The sequence below is a fragment of the Capricornis sumatraensis genome, chromosome 3, assembly GCF_032405125.1.
Source record: "Capricornis sumatraensis isolate serow.1 chromosome 3, serow.2, whole genome shotgun sequence".
Lineage (NCBI taxonomy): Eukaryota > Metazoa > Chordata > Mammalia > Artiodactyla > Bovidae > Capricornis > Capricornis sumatraensis.
The window spans coordinates 38,407,878-38,425,794 of NC_091071.1; the positions used below are offsets into that span (position 1 = coordinate 38,407,878).

The window sequence follows — 17,917 nt, forward strand, 5'->3', positions numbered from 1 at the left end:
GGCGACCAGCCCAAGGTCACGGGGCAGCTCAGGGCGCAGGGCCTCTGGACCCCGAATCCAGGGCCCCTCCTGCCACGGCTCCACAGGCAGGAGGCGACTCCCTCTCCCAAGGCTGGGCCGAGCTCCACCTGTGCCCACCCAGTGCGTGTGGTCAGCACAGCTAGGCCACCCCAACTGTGAGGAAGTGCACACCCGCACCCCTTTGACCCTGGGTAGCCGGGCCCTCCACGCCATGGCCAACCTCCAGGCATGGGATGAAAAGCCCACTGGTCAGCCGGCCTGCCCAGCACAAGCCCAGGCTTCCTCCCCTGGCGCCAGCTGAGGGGGCAGCACAGCGGACCCCCAGAACCCCGAGGGCAAGCGCCACGGCGAACCGCAGCCCCAGTGGGCACAGGGCACAAGCATCCACCACCAAGGCGTCTAAACCCGGCTTCTCCCTCAGGGAGACAGGTCCTCGGATGCCCACCACCACCTGCAAGGGTTTTTGTTTCCGCTTTTACCTAAAGCAGAAAGGTTCATTGTTGCTGTGTAACAAAAATGTTAACAACTGAAGCTCAGAAGATTCAGCTTCTTTATACAGTTCTTTCAATGACAGAATCCAAACTGAGTTCAGGTGAGCCAAAGCTCAGAACCGGCTCTGCCATATGAACAGTGCAGGGGGCACGATGCAGGCAACGATGGCACAGAGCTCTGAGCGGGAAGGTAAGACCACTGAGGGCAGGTGCAGCCCCTTCCCCACCCTCGCCCCTCCACCACCAACCTTGGGGCTCCAAACGTAAGCTCACTGCCCCCAGGACACTGATGGGGCCCAGGGACCCAGAGGGTCCCCTGGGGGATACAGAGAGCACTCCCTTGTGTGGAACACCTGCCTCGGTTCTTCCCTTTAGGCACCAACTGATCAGAGTCAGCAAGGCCCCATCCAGAAAGGGCAAACCCGACGCAGGTGGCAGCGGTCACAAGCAGGCACCGCTAGATGCACCAACACAGAGGCACACACCCAAGGCCTCCCGGCATGCACTGCGGGCCCCTCATGGCGTGGTGGCAAGCCCAGAAGTGCATGGAGCCCCAGCTGCCACCCCAGGGAATAGGATGCAGCCCAGTGACTTCTCTGGTGGTCCAGTGGCTAAGTCTCCGAGCTCCCAATGCCTGGGGCCTGGGTTCAAACCCTGATCGGGGAACTAGACCCCACCTGCCACAACTAAGACGCGGTGCAGTCACACAAATAAACCTTGAAAAAAGAAAAAAAGGTGCAGCCCAGTGTGAGCAGCCTGGACTCTAGAAAAGGGGGTGTTTTCTACAAGGCTGGCTGCACAAGCATTTATTAAACACCTGCCGTGTGCAGCCCCGGGTGCTGGGAGACAAAGGGCACAGTCTGGTTTCCAGCTCCTTTGCCAAAAAAAACAAAAGTCTAGTGTCACGAGGACATGGCCAAGTCTCAACGAGATAGTGAAAGTGCTACTCACTCAGTCGTGTCCGACTCTTTGCGACCCCATGGGCCGTAGCCCGCCAGGCTCCTTTGTCCCTGGAATTCTCCAGGCAAGAATACTGCAGTGGGTAGCCATTCCCTTCTCCAGGGGCTCTTCCAGACCCAGGGATCAAACCTGGGTCTCCTGTGTTACAGATTCCTTACCATCTGAGCTACTAGGGAAGTCCCTCCGATGAGATCAAGGAGGTGAAAATGCTCTGAAAGGACATGCACCTGATACACAAAAGGTTCAGGTCCGGGGCGTATTTCATGTCCACCTGAGGGGCTGGTGGGTCAGGGGGCTGGCGGCTCCTCCTGGGTGACCCATCCCTACCATGACCTCCCTCATACACCAGAGCAGGGCCGCAAAGACACACAGGGCTGGAAAGACACGCGAACAACCCAGGAGGAGGAACAGCCAGCCGTGGAGCAGCAGCCCCCGGCCAGGCGCTCCTGTGGGGACCCTGTGTGCCCCAGGCCCCCCGGCAACGGCACCCTTCTCCCTCAGGGCTCCAGCCAGGTGTCCTAAGGCCTGCTCTAGCCCTCGGCTGGGGACCGGCCACCTGTGTGATTGGGGCAAGGGACAGCAGGGCAACAGCGTGCAGAATTTACCGTCAACTGATCTCCGATGAAGATACAAAGGCAATTTGATGGGAAAAGAGAAGTTTTTTCAACAAATGTTGCTGAAGTAACTGAATATCCATATGCCGGAAATAAAAACACAAGAACCGAGATCTTGACCTCAAACTATACATTAAAAGAATTAACTCAAACTGGACCACAAACTTTAATGTTTCAGCTAAAACTATAAAATTTTAAGGAAAAAAAAAAAAAGGGAGAAAAATCTCCGTGGCCTTGAGCTAAGGCAAAGATCTTTAAGGCATAATTCCAAAAGCATTAAACATTAAAACAACTGAGGAAGTCCTTGGCAGTCCAGTGGTTAGACTCCACATTCTCACTGCCAAGGGCCGGGATTCAATCCTTCCTTGGGGAACGATCCCACAAGCCACAGGGTGTGGCCAAAATAAAAAAAAGAAACGTGATAAACTGGACTTCACCAAAATTTAAAACTTTTACTCAAAAGACACCATTAAGAAAATGAAAAAGACAACCGCAGACTGCCAGGAAACATTTACAAATCACAGAGCTGATACATGAATTGTATCGTCGTATCCAGAACCCATAAAGAACTCTCACCACTGAAGACAGTGCAACTTCTAAAAAGTGAACTAGCCTAGTAGAGCCACGCCCACCCCGTCCCTAACCTGCCCCCCTATCCCACACACAAAGGATGTACAAAGGCCAATAAGCACACGAAAAGACCTCAACAGCATTAGTCATCAGGAAAATGCAAATCAAAACCACAAGATACCACTTCACACCCACTAGGACGGCTATAATTAAAAAGGTAGACAATAATAAGGGTTGACAAGAATGCTGGGAATTTGGAACCCTCACACACTGCTGATAGGAATAAATGAAGTAACCATTATGTTATGGAAAACAGTCTGGCAGTTCCTCAAAAGGTTAAACAGATGACCCAACACTTCCACTCCCCGGTGTATACCAAACAGAACTGAACGCACCACACAAATGTCCACGAATGTTGACAGCGGCATTATTCCTAAGAACCACAAGGTGAAAACACCTCAAGTGTACATTAGCTGGTGAACAGATAAACAACATGCACTACAGCCACACTGTAAAGCACAACGTGGCTGAGCCTCAAAAACGTCATGCTAAGTGGAAGAAGCCAGATACACACAAAAGGCTGATTCCAGCATCCGAAATGTCCAGGAAGGACTAACTCTAAAGACAGAACACAGATCGGGGATGGGCGGGGGCGAGGGTGATGGCGGAGAGCGCCTGTGAACGGCACGAAGCAAGGAGATGTTGAGGGGTGATGGGAAGGTCTGAAACTGACTGTGCTGACGGCGTCAGGATCTGTAAACTTACAGAAAGTCACCAGACTACAGGTTTACAAAGAATGAGTTGTATGGCAGAGGACTGATACCGCAACAAAGCTGTTACGAGTAAAATAAATAAATACAATGAAAACAAAGTGAATGCGGTTAAATTCAACCTACGTACTGTTACAATGCGCGCTGGAAGTTTTGAAGTACAAGAAAATCGGACAGGAGATTTTTAGAAGTCCTCACCCCACCCGACCCCCCACATACAGGTAACCTTATTGCAATAATCATTTCCCTGATATATACCCATATCAAATCATTACACTATATACTTAAAAGTTATACAATGTTATGTGTCAATTATATCTCAATAAAGTCAGAAAAAAAAATGGACAGTGTTACAGAGGTGTTAAAAATAAGTATTAGCAGGGATTCTTGGGTGGCTCAGTAGTAAAGAATCCATCTGCCAATGTAGGAGACATAGGTTCAAGCCATGGACTGTAGCCAGCCAGGCTCCTCTGTCCATAGGACTTTCCAGGCAAAAACACTGAAGTGGGTTGCCGTGTCCTCCTCCAGGGGATCTTCCCAACCCAGGGACCGAACCCACATCCCTGGTATCTCCTGCATTGGCAGGCTGCCTCTTTACAGCTGAGCCCATACGCCACAACTACTGAGCCTGCGCTCTGGAGCCTGGGAACCGCAGCTACGGAAGCCTGAGCATGCTAGAGCCAGCGCTCTGCAACAAGAGAGCCACGGCAATGAGAAGCCCGAGTCCCCCAACCTGAGAGTATCCCCTACTCGCTGCAACTAGAGAGAAGCCCACGCACCAACAAAGACCCAGCTCAGCCAAAAACAAATTAATAAATAACATTTTTTTAAAAAGTTCTCAAGCAAATTCTAGCTCCCAATGATTCTTTGTCCATAACACAATCAGCAAAATTGGCAGAGACCTGAAAAGATAACAACTTTCTCATGAACTGACTGTACAGTCCAGGGGTCCCTAAAAATCTCAACCCCCCTCTTCCATCCCCAGCCCACTCTTGAGGAAACATACTCAAGTCCTGCTTAGGTCGCTGACTGCCTCCCAGAACAAGGTGGCCTGAGAGAGAAGGAAGCAGAAAGGGCAGCCTTTGGACTGAACAGGCCCAGGAGGGCACTAATCTCGCTGGCAGCAAAACCGAGGTGCACATGGCATTCACCTGGGTGCCAGCCCCAGTCGATTAGTTGTGGCTGACTCGGGCGTCCAGGATCAGTAGGGGTGTCTGGACTGATTAACAAGGTCAGCCGCGCATAATGCAAAAGCAGTGCTCTAAGTGCCTTGCATTTGTGATTTCTTCTCCAAGTACCCAACTGAAGGGACATGAGGTTTGCTCCGGTCCCAGGTGACCACCTTAAACTTATTGCTGGCTCTGCCAAGCCACAGCTAACTGCTATTAAGAGTCTGAATGGATCACCTAATTTCCTCTATAAGCCAACATAGCAGCTAACAACTTGTGGAGACGTCTTAGGTGCTAAGCACTGTACAAGGATCAGCCCATTTTACAGATGAGGAAACTGTGACCCAGCAGGCTAGGTGGCTTGTCTAAGACTAGGAAGACTCAGCCAAAGCCGATCAGGAAGAACATCGGAGACAGAAGAGGATGACTTCAAATAACCGACTGCTCCATCAGGTCTGGAACGTCAGCCTCCAGGGAATCCCACACCAGCGGGGACTTTCCTGTCCTTGGTCCTGTGCCAGGGACCCAGAAGGCATGGAGACCTCCCATGCCTATCAGGGAACAGGGCTCTCTGGCCCAGCTCTGACTGACCCCAACTGCGCTAGTCCCCACCCTGTTTATTTCTGGTGGTCCCAGACACTTGCCTTCTTTACCCTTCCACAATGAGAGCAGAGCAGTTCTCCAATTTGAGTGGACAGTCAACTCACTCTGGGAATGGGTTTTAGATGCAGGTTCCTAGGCCCCCAGCAGACCCAGGAAATCTGAGGCAGGGCCTAGGGAACGCACCTTAAACAAGCTTCCCCATGGTCCTGGACATACTCAGGGGAAACCTGGCCTGGGGGATGCCCGCAGGCCAACTAAGAGGCCAAGAAACCACCAACGGGATGCAATGCTGCAGAAGCCTGAATCAAAGGCCCCAGTCTGAAAGTGCCCACAAGGCCCAAATGCCCTGTCCTCCTCCCGGGCAAACGACCAGATGAGGAGATGGAGTGTGAGGAACCCGAGCTAAACTTGCAGGTCAGGCCACTCTCACCATCAGAGGCAAGAGAACAGTGTGTTGGGGGGTGGGGGGCAGTGGGAGGGGGACAGCTGGCCTGGGAGTCGAACTCTTGGTCCAGTTCTGAGACCCTGCTAAAGTCACTTCCTCCCTGGTGGCCCACGTCTCTCAGACACAAAAACGGGAAGCTGGAGAACCTGGGAGGTCCTCTCCAACTATCCCTTGGTTCTCCAGCAGGGACTCCCAGCTCCTCTCCCAAGGACAGTAATGCCTCCTTGGGCCCAGGCCCACTCCCCAGCGCCTTCCCACCCACCCACTAAACACACGCGCCAGGCCACGGCAGAGCTAAGCCTCTGTCCAGACGGGACAGAGGGGGGACCGTACAGAACCCTGTCCGGGTCTCCCACCGAGCCACCGAAGAAGGCGAAAACTGGCGATGGAGTGATGTTGAGCCCTTTGACAATGACCACTTTGTAAACGCAAGCAAAGCGCCGGGCACGGGGTTAAGTCCTTGCCAGCTGCGCGCCCCAAAATCTCACCCCGGTCCTTGGGGAGGTTTCCTATCGAGTGTCTCCCGGGTGTGCAGCCGTGGGAGAGTGCAGCGCGCAGGGGCGAAATGACTGACCCAAGGTCACCCGGCCGGGCCGCGGCAGTCAGCGCCGGACCGACCCTCGCCCCAGGGTCCGGGTGGAGGGCGCGTGGAGCCCCAGACAGGGAAGCTGCAGGGAGGGCCGCGGGGCCGAGCAGAGCCCCCAGCCCACCCTCCGCCGCGGGGCCCGCGCCGAGGCCCCGCCGCCCGCTGCCCGCCCCGCGCGCTCCAGCCCGCGCGCCTCGCCATCCGCGCCCGGGGCAGGGGCCCGGGACGGGGCCGAGGCGGCAGTCGGGGCGGCCACTCACCGGACTTTGGGGGATAGCGATAGGCCGAGTTCGCTTGGATGTCGATGTCCTCCACGCCCGCGATGCGGCGGCTCAGGATGGAGCCCATGGTGGGCGACGGACCGGGCCGAGGCTGGGGGGGCTGGGGGGGCGGCGGCGGCGGCGGCGTCCTCACGCGGACATGGCCCGGACCAGGCCGCACGGACGCTCGCCCACAGCCGCGGGCGCACGGCCTCCCCGAGCCCCCACCCCCGGCTCGGCCCGGGGCCCGACGCCACGGCAGCCCTTCGCCCCCCCCGGAGCGCGAAGCACCTCGGGAAATGGAGTCCCCTCGTAGCAGTGGGGGCCGAGCGGCGGCGTGGAAAGCCCGACTGGGAACTACACTTCCCAGGAAGCTCCGCGCCCGGGCTCTCCGAAGTTGTTGACAAACCCTCCAGGACAAACCAAATGGACCTGAGTCCAGAGGGGAGAGACCATCAACCACCCTGCAAACTATCCAGCCCTTTGCATTCCAAAGCACGAGACTAACATCATAAGTCTTTAGCTTTTTAACAGTTTGTTCGTACGTACACCTTTCGAGGAACTAATGCCTTCCATTCACTCCCTCTTTGAAATACCTCCCTGAGCTACCACGGTTCTCCCCACTTCCCAGGGTTTGATCTCCTGGCCCGGCCAGCAGAGGGCAGACCCTCACCTGCCACCAGGCAAAGAAGAGCTGGGGGTGGAACCCAAGATTGCTTGGAGGAGTGCTCACTTGGGAAGCGAAGCACCTTTTCCAGAACTCAAGGCATCTCTCCGTCTCCATGTCCAGGACAGTTATTTTGAAGACATCAAGTCCCTCGCAGAGGCAGTAAACCTCTCCCCATTTTAGAGACAGGGAAACTGAAGCACAAAGAGAGTGCTTAAGAGTGCTTAAGCCAAGTTCAAAGAATCCAGGTTAGACCCTAACTGAACGGCCAGGGAATTCCCCAACTTTCCATTTGAATAAATATTTATAAATATAAAGAACCAGGGTTAGAGTTAAAGCCTCCTCACAGGTTGTAAGGTACTTTCCTGGCTTTTGATTTGCGCAAAACTCTGTAAGCAGGCAAGTGAGGATTTGTTGTTTTCACCAACTTTTCAGTTGAGAAACGGCTCTTCTGAGAAGAAAGTGGCTTCCCAAGACAAGCCTGTTCTACCAAGAAAGGAGCTGGGGGACTTTTCTGGTGGTCTGGTGCCTAAGACTCGGTGGTCTCAATGCAGGGGGCCCGGGTTCCATCCCTGGTCAGGACACTGGATCCCACATAGTGCAACCAAGAGTTTGCATGCCTCAACTAAAACACTACACATGCCTCAGGGTAGACTGAAAGATCCTGTGTGCCACAACCAAGACCCTGCGTAGCCAAACAAATAAATTATATGTATATGTATAAAGGAGCTAGGGAGGACAGAGGCTGGCTAGGATTCTTAGATGGTAAATTCACGACTGTCCACATTAAAGTGAGTCTTCACACCTTTCAGGACTCCAGAATCCAATCTTCCTATTTTCATGGGGCCTGGGAAGCCAAAAGTTAAAGGAAGTGAAGGACTTCGTGATTGTAAGGGAGAGTGCAGGTCTTGAGGGAGCCTGATCTAACTAACCTCTCTGCCGTGCAAGCAAGAACCCTGTTTACTGAGCAGCTGCTATGTGCCAGACGTTGGTGTTGAACCCTATCCATGAATTCTCTGCTGTAGGTTCTGTTTTCATTCCCAATAAAACAGAAACAGGAACAGGAAAGAGACTGGCAGAAGCGAAGTATCCCACTCAGTTTGCATAGTAGATAAGTGGTAATAAAGCTGGAATTTGAACCAGGCCACTCCTTTTAATGTCACATTCCCCTGCCACCCCCAGCCCCCATCACCCAGATGCAAGAATGCTCCAGTACCAGATTTCTTGTCTCTTGCTCCTAGATGGGCCTGAAGATACCCCCACTCCATGCGACCATTTTTCCTTCACTTCAAATTTCTTTCTGTTGAATCACATAACGCTGTTCAATCATATATACACAAACAGATAATACCAACACAGCATTCAATTGATCGGTCTCCCTGCTTGCAGGGAGGGAAGGAGCGTATTGTGGTTCCAGATGTTCCCACTGACAAATAATTCTAAGAGAATGTCCTCCCTACAGATTGTGGCCAGGGCAGTCATTTCCATGGCCTGATATTGGATCAATTAAAACACTCCTCTCAATAGAGCTCTGGACTTCAGGTATATTTTTTTTCTGTGCTAATCCACGCCCCAGTGGGAGACGGGCACTTTCTGATTTGATACTGGTTCTACTATCAACCTCTTGGCTGATTCATTTATTTACTCAACAAATATTTATCATGCAGCTACTATATGAAAAGCAGTGAGCCAGGCAAAGAGCCAGGCAATAGAGATTAAATGGTGAAACCACCAGATACAGAACATCTAGTGAGGAAACACACTTTAAGGTGAGCAAATATATAAGTAAAATGCAGTGGGTGCTATAGGGGAGTGGCCTGAGGTGCAGTGAAATACTAGGAGAGACCTACTATTGCTAGGGGAGTCAGGGAAGGTTTCTCTGAGGAGGTGACATTTAAGCTAGGACTTGAAATACAAGGAAGAGCCAACCAGGCAAACTCTGAGGGAGTAGGTCAGCCCAGGTTCCAGGCAAGGATAACCACCTGTGCAACGGCCCTGAGAAGCTGAGTAAGATCGATGAGCTCAAAGGCCAGTGCAACTAGAATCTAGTAGGCATGGAGAGTTCAGGGACAGGGATCAGAGGTCAGGCGGTGGCCACATCTCAAGGCCCCTCAGTTATTTAGGGATTTCCTGGTAGCTCAACTGGTAAAGAATCCACCTGCAATGCAGGAGACCTCAGTTTGATTCCTGGGTCAGGAAGATCCATTGGAGAAGGGATAGGCTACCCCCACTCCAGTCTTGGGCTTCTTTGGTGGCTCAGCTGGTAAAAAATCCGCCTGCGATGTGGGAGGCCTGCATTTGATCCCTGCATTGGGAAGATCCCCTGGAGAAGGAAACTGCTACCCACTATAGTATTCGCAAAGAGTTGGACACAACTGAGTCACTTTCACTTTTAGTTAGGCAGCATCTGGTCCTTTGAAACACAAAGAAAGACCCCAGCCACACTTCAGGGCCTCAGAGTGTAAGTCCCTCAAGCCCCTATACTTCTCAAGCATTCCGAGGGTGCACGATCCCTGACTAATTCTAGGCACCCTATGGATGTCTGATAAATACGTCTGTGGGGTGATTGAAAGAATGAACTTGGAGAGAAGGAGGCTGGGATCCCGGGCCTTCCATAAACTGGCAGTGCCAACTTTCCCAAGAGCCTCAACCGCCCTGGACCTCAGGTAAAAAGAAGGCACTGCCGGAAATGCCCTTTATACCACCCTCCCACCATCTACTGGCCCCAGCTGTCAGGCCCCATCTGAGCCTGCTAAGAAATCCAAAGTCCACTCTCTAGCCAGTCTGATCCTGGCTGAAAACAAGGTTGTTTTTTCCCTTCCCCTGTGTCCCTTGGAAAACAAGTTGGCTGGGGGGCCACAGCAGGCAGAAGCGGGGGACACAGGGGGCAGAAGGGTGACCTTTGCTCCTGCTGTCCCCCCCTGCCCCACCCCAGCCAGTGGGCTGGCCTGGAAAAGTCCCTTCTGAGCTGGGCAAGTCTGGGCAGGTACCCGAATGGTGCTCAAATGAGGGTGAGGTACTTACTGCCTCTCTAAGCAAGAAAAGTACCCAGTGGGCCCTGCCAGGACAGCATCCACCCTCCTGTGCCAGGAACACACCTTGCTGGCCCACTGGGTGCCTGGTCTTCTCCACTGGCTCTGAACACTGTCAAGAGTGTAAGGAGGTCTGGATTCCAGCCTCAGTTTCCTTATCTTTAAAATGGGGCTTGGGTTCCCTACAGTTGTCCAGATGGAAGCACAGAGGTGCTAGAAACGGTGTTTTTAAGCACCACAGGCATTAATGCCCCAGAGCAGTCCTGGGAGAGTTATGGAGATTCTACAAACCAGGAAACTGAAGTTCAGAGCCCTCCATTCAGTCCAATTCTGCAACAAGGCGCTAAGCAGGGATGGCTCCTCTGGAACCAGATAACACCCAGAACATCGCCTAACAGTACTGGACCTCTCTACCACCATTTGATCTCCATACTGTTCAGCCACAGTGATTCTAACGCGGACAACGGATCAGATGTACCAAAACCCCTCAACGGCCTTTAACCCGCCATCTCCAGGGCCTGTCCCTGCTTCCTGAAGACACCTTCCACACTTGCAAATTCTACACCTGTTCTAGGGACTTTTGACACACGTCCCACTCCACCCTAGGCACCATCCAACCCTTCTACTAGAGTTTGTTCTCTGCATGCTTGGGGCCAGGTGAGAGTCAGACACAGTAAGGGCCCAATGAAGAGTTGCTCAACTAATGAAACTGAGGTCCAGGCAGGGCGGGGAACCGGAATAAGGTCAATCAGAGCCGGGGCGACGGAGCCCCGAGCCCCAGCTCCAAATATGCTGGGCCCCCTCCCCGCTCCCCACACACCCGACCGGCGACCTCAACCGGAAACGGCGTGTGTGGAGCTGTAAACACAGCCCGCAGCACCCCCCAAGCCCCCGCGCTCTTCAGCCCCGCCCCCGCCCTCCACGTGATGCACCCCCGCCCGCCCCTACCCAGTGCCCGCCCCCGCTGCTGCCTCATTGGGCAGCCAGCTTTGTTTACCTTATATGGCCAGGTCCTAACACCTCGCGGCCGTCCATTGGCCAAGGAACGGCCTCACTCACTTGACGTCACTCGGGACTGAACGATGCAAATAAACCGGGGCATCCTGGGAATGGAAGTTCGGGGGCCGCCCCGGAACTGGCTCCGAGCGGTCCTAGCGACCGCACACTAAAAGTCGAGATTTCCGGCCAAGCGCACGAGATTTTGCGTGGGAAAGTGAGGGCGTCGCGCGGAGGGGTACCTCGGAGCTCCAGAGGCTGCGGGCCTCCCCTGTCAGTCCCAGCCCTCAGCCCTTCCTCTAGCGTTCTTCAGGCCTCCTGTGCCTGGTCCAGCATCGGGCCAGGGAGGGGAGGGACCAGCGTCACAAGTGGGAGATGCAGGCTTCCAGTCCACGGGTGTTGGGGAAGGCTTGGAGGGCTCCCTGGAGGCGGTGACTCGAAGTAGAACCCTAAAGGGCAGATTCATTCATTCACTGCACAAATATTTGTAGGCGCCTGATGGACAGGAAGGCCTGGCATGCTGTAGACCGTGGGGTCGCAAAGAGTCGGACACGGCTGAGCGACTGAACTGAACTGAATATGCCAGGCTTTCGGGGCCTTACGGCCCTCGTGTTGATGATTTGTGCAAAAATAAGGCGCTTAGTCAACACGGGGGATGCCAACCACACTGAGGTTCGGGATCCTGGGGTCTTGGCCAACAACCAGTGTTTGCGCCCGTGCACGGTCTGTAGCCCCCGCCTCCTGACCACCTCCCCCCACCCCCCCACACCCCCCCACACACACACCCAAATCGGTGCAGTCACGGCCTGGGCACGCGCCCGCTCAGCTTCTGCACACTAAGTAGGCGCCTAACACTCAGGACACACCCTCGGGCCCGGCCCGGCCCGCACGCCCGGCCGAGCGCGGCGGAAGCGGCGCGGGACTACATCTCCCAGCATGCCGCCCGCGGCCCGGAGCGAGGCGAGGCTCGGTGAGTCAGAGCCGCACAGTAAATATTTGTATTAGCCGGAGCCGGCTCGCTAATGGTGGACGCGTGAGGCGGAGAAGAGCGCCGTGGCGGGAGGCTGGAGCGGGCAGGCGGCGGCGGCGCCATGTCCGTGAACATGGACGAGCTCAAGCACCAGGTCATGATCAACCAGTTCGTGCTGACGGCCGGCTGCGCGGCCGACCAGGCGAAGCAGTTGCTGCAGGCGGCCCACTGGCAGTTCGAGGTAGGCGGCCGGGGCCGGGGGGGGGGGGGCCCGGGGCGCGGGGTGTCCGTCCCGCGTGGCGGCGCGTGCTGTGGGGCGTGTGCGGGCGGGTGTGGACACGTGCCGCGGCGCGCTCCGCCGGGCCCGGGCCCGCGCTCTCGGCCCCGGTGTCCCGGCGGCCGCGCGCCCCTGCGTCCGGGCTCCGGCGCGCACACGCGGCGTGCGGGTCAGGCCCAGCAGCGCGGCCGCGACTACGCGGCCCCCGGAAACGCCGCCCGCGCGGGGTGGGTGGGAGGGGCGGCCTGCCCTCGCCGGGTCCGGAATCCCCGCCCCCCACCGCCCAGATTCCCCGGGCGATCGGGTTCCGGGGACCCCCTTTTTTGTTCGGTAACGGCCAGGGCGGGGCGGCGCTGAGGCCCCGACGGACAGTCGTTCCGGCAGCCGGAAGGAGGACGCCAGTGGCCTGAGCCGAGCTGGGCCCGCGCCGCCCCCGCCTTGGAAGCCCTGAGCCCGCGGGTGGAGCCGTCCGGTGTGTGTGGGTCTGAAGGTCTGCGTGCCCGGTGGGCAGCTCGGCGGCGCGTGTCCACGTACTTGTGCATTTGTATTTACGCACGCGCCACGCTACGTGTGGGCATGTTGGCGTCTGTGTGTGTAAACACTCGGTCCAGCCCGCGGCGCGGGTGCGGGCTGTATGCGCTCCGTGTACGCACAGGTCACCGTTTTGCAGACGGTACTCAGACGTGTACACACACGGGTATCCAGGTGGTGTGTCAGAGCCCCATACGACAGCTAAGGGTGTGATCTGTGTACCCCGCTCCGGAGGCGTATCCAGGTGCCCTCCTGTGCTGGCTGCCGAATCTGCCTGCACAGCGCACGGCTTGGTGTACACGGTTCAGTGGCTTTCGGCCAGCTGGGCGGGAGGTGGGGCTGCCCCAGCCTGGCCCCCACCTCCCCAGGCCTCCCTGACCCATAGAGCTCTACTGCCCAGGGCTTGTGCTGCCAAAAGGCCACCTGGCCTTCCCAACTCAGCTGCCCCAGAAATAACCCGGGATGGTATCTAAGGAGGAGGCCAGAGCCCCTTGAGCTCCATCCCTCACAGGTGTAAGGTCACAGTTTCAGTCTGTAGAGTCTGTGCCCAGCCTGGGCTGGGGAGCCTGGTTTCTAGATGGGAAGCCAGCTCAGGGAAGGTACTCCCGGCCAGAGGAGGGACAGGGAGCCTGGGGGCTGTGGAGTTCAGCTTCCTGGGGGGTGGGACAGAGGTCATAATTCCTGCCCCGAGGTTGGGCCAGTCTGGGGAGGCAGTGGTCTGTCGACTCAAAGGAATCCTTGCTCACTTTCCCACCAGAGATCTCAGGGGGACCTGAGAGCTAATCCTGGGGTGGTCCTCAAATCACAAGATGGGACACTGCTGGCTGTCTCTGGGCAGGTCCCACCCTGTGGCCTCCGTTTCCTTCGCGGTACCTGGGGCCGCGAGCTGTGAGCTGACCTCTGGGAGTGCATGGGCAGCCCCCCTTCCCAGCACGGCAGCCCCACCCTGCAGGAAGCTTCCTAACCTAGAGCTGGATGTAGCAAAACTTGCAAAACCACATTCATGGTAGTTTGCTGGAGTCCCACATCTGCATACACATTCCCGGCCTCGGGCTGGGCGGGCAGGTGTCCGGTGGGAAGCAGCCCTGCCCACAGAGCCTGGCACAGGCCGGCAGTCCCTCAGGGTTGGTGTCCCCTGGTCACTGGAATTGAAAATGTATCTGAAGATTAAAATGCCTGGGGAAACTCTGACCTCAGGACGGGCAGGAACAGCTTGCAGACTGGGGGCTTTGATGGCCCCCACAGTACAAGTCCTGGGCTCCCCGAATCTCAGCTTCACCATGTGTAAAGTGGAGACGTGGTTAGTAGGGAGGTTCTTAGGGTAAAAATGGAGTGTGAACATCCAACCCTTAAGTCTTCCTGGGAGTGAGTGGGGTTCCTTGCCTCCACCCCCAGCTGGCAGTCACTTGGGCTGAAAGCTGGCCCAGCAGGAGGCCTGTTTTGGGGTCATATTCTCTGTGATTCAGGTGTTAATGGGGACAAAAGGCTGCTGGGGGAGGGGGACCTGTGTGCTTTTAAGTTTGGGGGTGCTCTAGGAAGGCAGGAAAAGGGCAACCGCCTCTCCCTGGAATGCTCACACACTGCAGCTGCCTGTAGCTGCCTGTGGAGCTGCCGCTGGGGGAGGAATGGGTTGGTGTCCCCTGGGGCTCCTGGCCCGGGAGGTGTCACAAGGAGGTGCTTGGAGACCGAGGCATTCTCCCCCCGCCCCCAGCTCCCACACCCGTTTGGGGACGTTGGGGTAGGGCGTCTCCAGCAGGAAATTCCCAGAATAATTCATTTGAATTTAGTAATAAAACCCCTAGGGTAAGCCTGGGAGCCAGGCTGGGTTTCTGGGTATGTTGGGAGGGGGGGAGGGGGCTGACAGCCCTTGTCTGCTGTGGGCGGGGAGCCCGAGGGGGTCAGCGTGGAGGGCAGAGCTGCCGCAGACCCTTCACATACTTGACGGGCTCCCTCACCCTGCACTTTCGCAAGAGCAGCTGGTTCCCTTATTTTCCTGGATGCCTAACCAGGACACACCAGTGCTGGAGGCCACCGCCCTGGGGGCCCCTCCCCCCAGCCCCCAGGGCCACTCGAGGAGTGGCTGCCACCCCCTTCCCCACCTGCTTCGCACAGTCCTGGGCGCGAACCCCACTGCAGCCTTCCTCTTGCTCCACCAGTTTGCGGGAGGCTCAGACGACTGGATAGGAGTGCGAAACCCACAGCACGCTACCTTAATCCCGGCCTGGCCCGGGGACCTCAGGAGCACTGCTACCAGGGAGGGAGGCTGCCAGCCTCCTAGTCCAGTGTCCCTTTGGTGCAGAAGGAGAAACCGAGAGGCAGGGCAGGGCCAGGCCCCTTGGCTAGCCCAGGAGAGGAGCGGTGGGTTACAGGTTCTCAACATCGGGGTGCCTTTGCCATCCTCTGGTTCATAGACAAGGAAACTGAAACTCAGGAAGGAGTAAGGACTTGCCACCCATGGAGTTGGTGACCATAGGGCCAGAGTCTCCTGGAGCTCTTTCCCCATGAGACAGGCCCTCACGTCACTCATGGTGACGAAACCAGGTAAGCTGGAAGCACCTGGCGGCCAGCTTGCAGGCAGTGTCCTGAGGGTCCTCCCTGCCCACCAGCCCAGGGCTCCACAGCTCCTCTCTGGGTGGTGGCGAGAGTGGAGGAAGGCCAGGCCAGGACCACTGGGGTACTGAGGGTAAGCGTGGGCCTTTTTTTCCTACAGACGGCCCTCAGCGCCTTTTTCCAAGAGACCAACATCCCCTACAGCCACCATCACCACCAGATGGTAAGTGTTCCCTGCAGCCCCACGGGCATCCCTGCAGGACTCTACCAGTTTGGGAGTGGGGGATAGCCGCCCAGGCCTGAGGAAGGAGCCGCTGGGAGGGACTCCTGGGAGCTGGGCAGCAGGCGGCGTGGGCCTGCCCACGTGGGCATTGCTCTGCTCCCCTGTGAGCTCCGGACTGGGGGACCACCCAGGGGTGGGGTGCACTGGGGAAGGGGCCCTTCTTGAAGGGGCACTCACCCCCCTCCCTCTTACCCCCACAGATGTGCACTCCTGCCAACACCCCCGCCACGCCCCCCAACTTCCCCGACGCCCTCACCATGTTCTCTCGCCTCAAGGCCTCCGAGAGCTTCCACAGCGGAGGCAGCGGCAGCCCAATGGCCGCAACGGCCACGTCGCCGCCGCCGCACTTCCCGCTCACCGCCACCGGCAGCTTCGCGGCACCCGGCTGGCCGGCCGCGGCCTCACCCCCAGGGGGCGCACAGCACCACCAGCCGCCGCAGCCGCCCCTGTGGACTCCGGCCCCCCCTTCCCCAGCATCAGACTGGCCTCCCCTGGCCCCCCAACAGGCCGCCTCAGAACCCAGGGCCCACCCCGCCATGGAGGCCGAGAGATAAGGGAGGCCCCTCCCCCCTCCCGGAGGCCAGGACCCCGTGGGGCGGGGGAGAGGACGTCTCTGCGGGCCCCCTTCACCCTCCTCTGTCTGCACCCCTTTTCCCCGGAGCCCTGGAGGGGAGAGACCGGACCCTTGAGCCAGCCCACAGGCTGCCCAAACACGTGCCCGGCGGCGCAGGTCTTTGGTGCCTGGCTTCCATGGATTCGGTTTCCAGTCACCTGGGTGCTGGTGGACAGAAGCTCGGAGAACAAGCAGCCTTACCCGGAGGACTCGCCCGCCCTGCCCCACCGGCCGCGGGGTCAGCGGAGCATCGCCACGCCGGAGACTGGGCCAGCTCCTGCCTTGGAGCTCCCCGGGGCCGGCGGGCCTAGATCCCCACCCTTGGGAACGCAGAGCCTTCTCCGCATGTGTGCGTGTAGCTGTGTCTGTGTATTTATACGTATGTCCCTCTTCGAGAAGCAACCTAGTTTATGGGGCAGCTGGACTTTGCATGTTAGAGTGAGCCCCCCTCGCCCGCCACTCCTCCCCCCAGGGCCCTGCGCCTCTCCCCTGCTCCCTGGGCAGCCAGCCTTGCTCTTCCCTGCAGAGAAAAGGATTGTGGGAAACTCCAGGACTCTTCCCACGCATCCCCCAGCGCCTGCCTGCTGGGGCTGCCTGCATGCCTCCCCAGAGCCCGGGGGTACCCCATCCCCAGTTCCTTTCCCCCTTTTAACAAAGGAGAAGAAAGAGTTCCAAACCACCACCAGGCTCTGTGGTCGTGCCTCATATCCTAAGCTTTGCTGCCAGCTGGCTCCACGTGGAGGAGGAGGGTGCCAGCCGAGCCCAGAGCAGAGGCCAATCCCCCAGTCCCGCCTGGCTCCACACCGCTCCTGTCTGTCGCTGTCTTTTCAACCACAACGTGCTCCGGAATCTTCCTGCCCACCCCAGGCTTTTCCCACGAAGTTAGTTCCTGCTCTGTGTTCCCAGAACCCCCGCCTCTGTCTGCTCACCCTTCCCCTTGTCCGACTGGACAGATCCCGACCTCCAGGGCTAACAGCTGCCTTCCGGTCTGCCTGGGTTTCACACAAGGACTTTTCTTGCTGTCTTTAGGGCCCCAGTGGCCAGTTGCAGGCTAGACCCTCAGCCCCACCTCCAGCAGCCACTCTGGGTGGGGCTGGGCCCTTCCTTGGGGGAGGCGCAGGCCACAGCCCCCGTGGTAAGATAGCGGACATGGATGCAGAGCCTGTGGGCCAGCAACAGGGACTGGATGAGGCTGGGCGGAGTCCAAGCCGCAGCTCAAACCTTCGGTTGCCAAGGAGACAAACCACTCAGGGGCAACAGACAGTGGATCCCTGGCTGCTCCCACACCAGGCTGGGCAGGCACCTACTCTTCCTGTAAGAGAGAAACTGGGCACGACTCTGCCCTGGGCTGCCTGTACTAGGGAAGGGCGGGCGTCCCTGGGGCAGCTTTGGGAGAAGGCAGCCTAGACCTTGCACCCCTTGGTGAGGCTGGAACTTGGGGGAGTAAGGGGGTGTGGGCCCCCGCAGATGGTCACCAGTGGCCTGACTCCCTAGTCAGGATGCCTACCC

General features: G+C 57.5%; 2 protein-coding genes across 6 annotated transcripts in view; one reads left to right on the top strand and one right to left on the bottom strand.

Moving 5' to 3' along the window:
* Positions 1–6,634, bottom strand: part of MGRN1 (mahogunin ring finger 1) — a 36,506-nt gene extending 29,872 nt beyond the window's left edge. For all 4 annotated transcript variants that reach the window (XM_068967141.1, XM_068967143.1, XM_068967140.1 and 1 more), the window contains exon 1: positions 6,490–6,634. In XM_068967141.1, coding sequence (XP_068823242.1) covers positions 6,490–6,577 — 88 coding nt within the window. In that variant the 5' untranslated portion in view covers positions 6,578–6,634. The remainder of the gene's footprint in view (positions 1–6,489) is intronic.
* Positions 6,635–12,212: 5,578 nt separating this feature from the next.
* On the top strand, positions 12,213–17,064 carry UBALD1 (UBA like domain containing 1). Of its 2 annotated transcripts, none has more exons than XM_068968802.1 (3): positions 12,213–12,395; positions 15,673–15,735; positions 15,996–17,064. In XM_068968802.1, the coding sequence occupies exons 1-3, from the start codon at positions 12,276–12,278 to the stop codon at positions 16,347–16,349; spliced, it is 537 nt and encodes a 178-aa protein (XP_068824903.1). In that variant the 5' UTR covers positions 12,213–12,275; the 3' UTR covers positions 16,350–17,064. The 2 variants fall into 2 exon arrangements, with proteins under 2 accessions (XP_068824903.1, XP_068824904.1); XM_068968803.1 differs by having other exon boundaries at positions 16,071–17,064.
* The last annotated feature ends 853 nt before the right edge of the window (positions 17,065–17,917 follow it).

Bases quoted from the DNA above. Each gene is read 5' to 3' on its own strand.
- UBALD1 (XM_068968802.1), top strand. From the start codon at position 12,276: ATGTCCGTGAACATGGACGAGCTCAAGCACCAGGTCATGATCAACCAG. The intron at 12,396-15,672 runs GTAGGCGGCCGG...TTTTTCCTACAG, and splicing joins CGGCCCACTGGCAGTTCGAG to ACGGCCCTCAGCGCCTTTTT. The intron at 15,736-15,995 runs GTAAGTGTTCCC...TTACCCCCACAG, and splicing joins GCCACCATCACCACCAGATG to ATGTGCACTCCTGCCAACAC.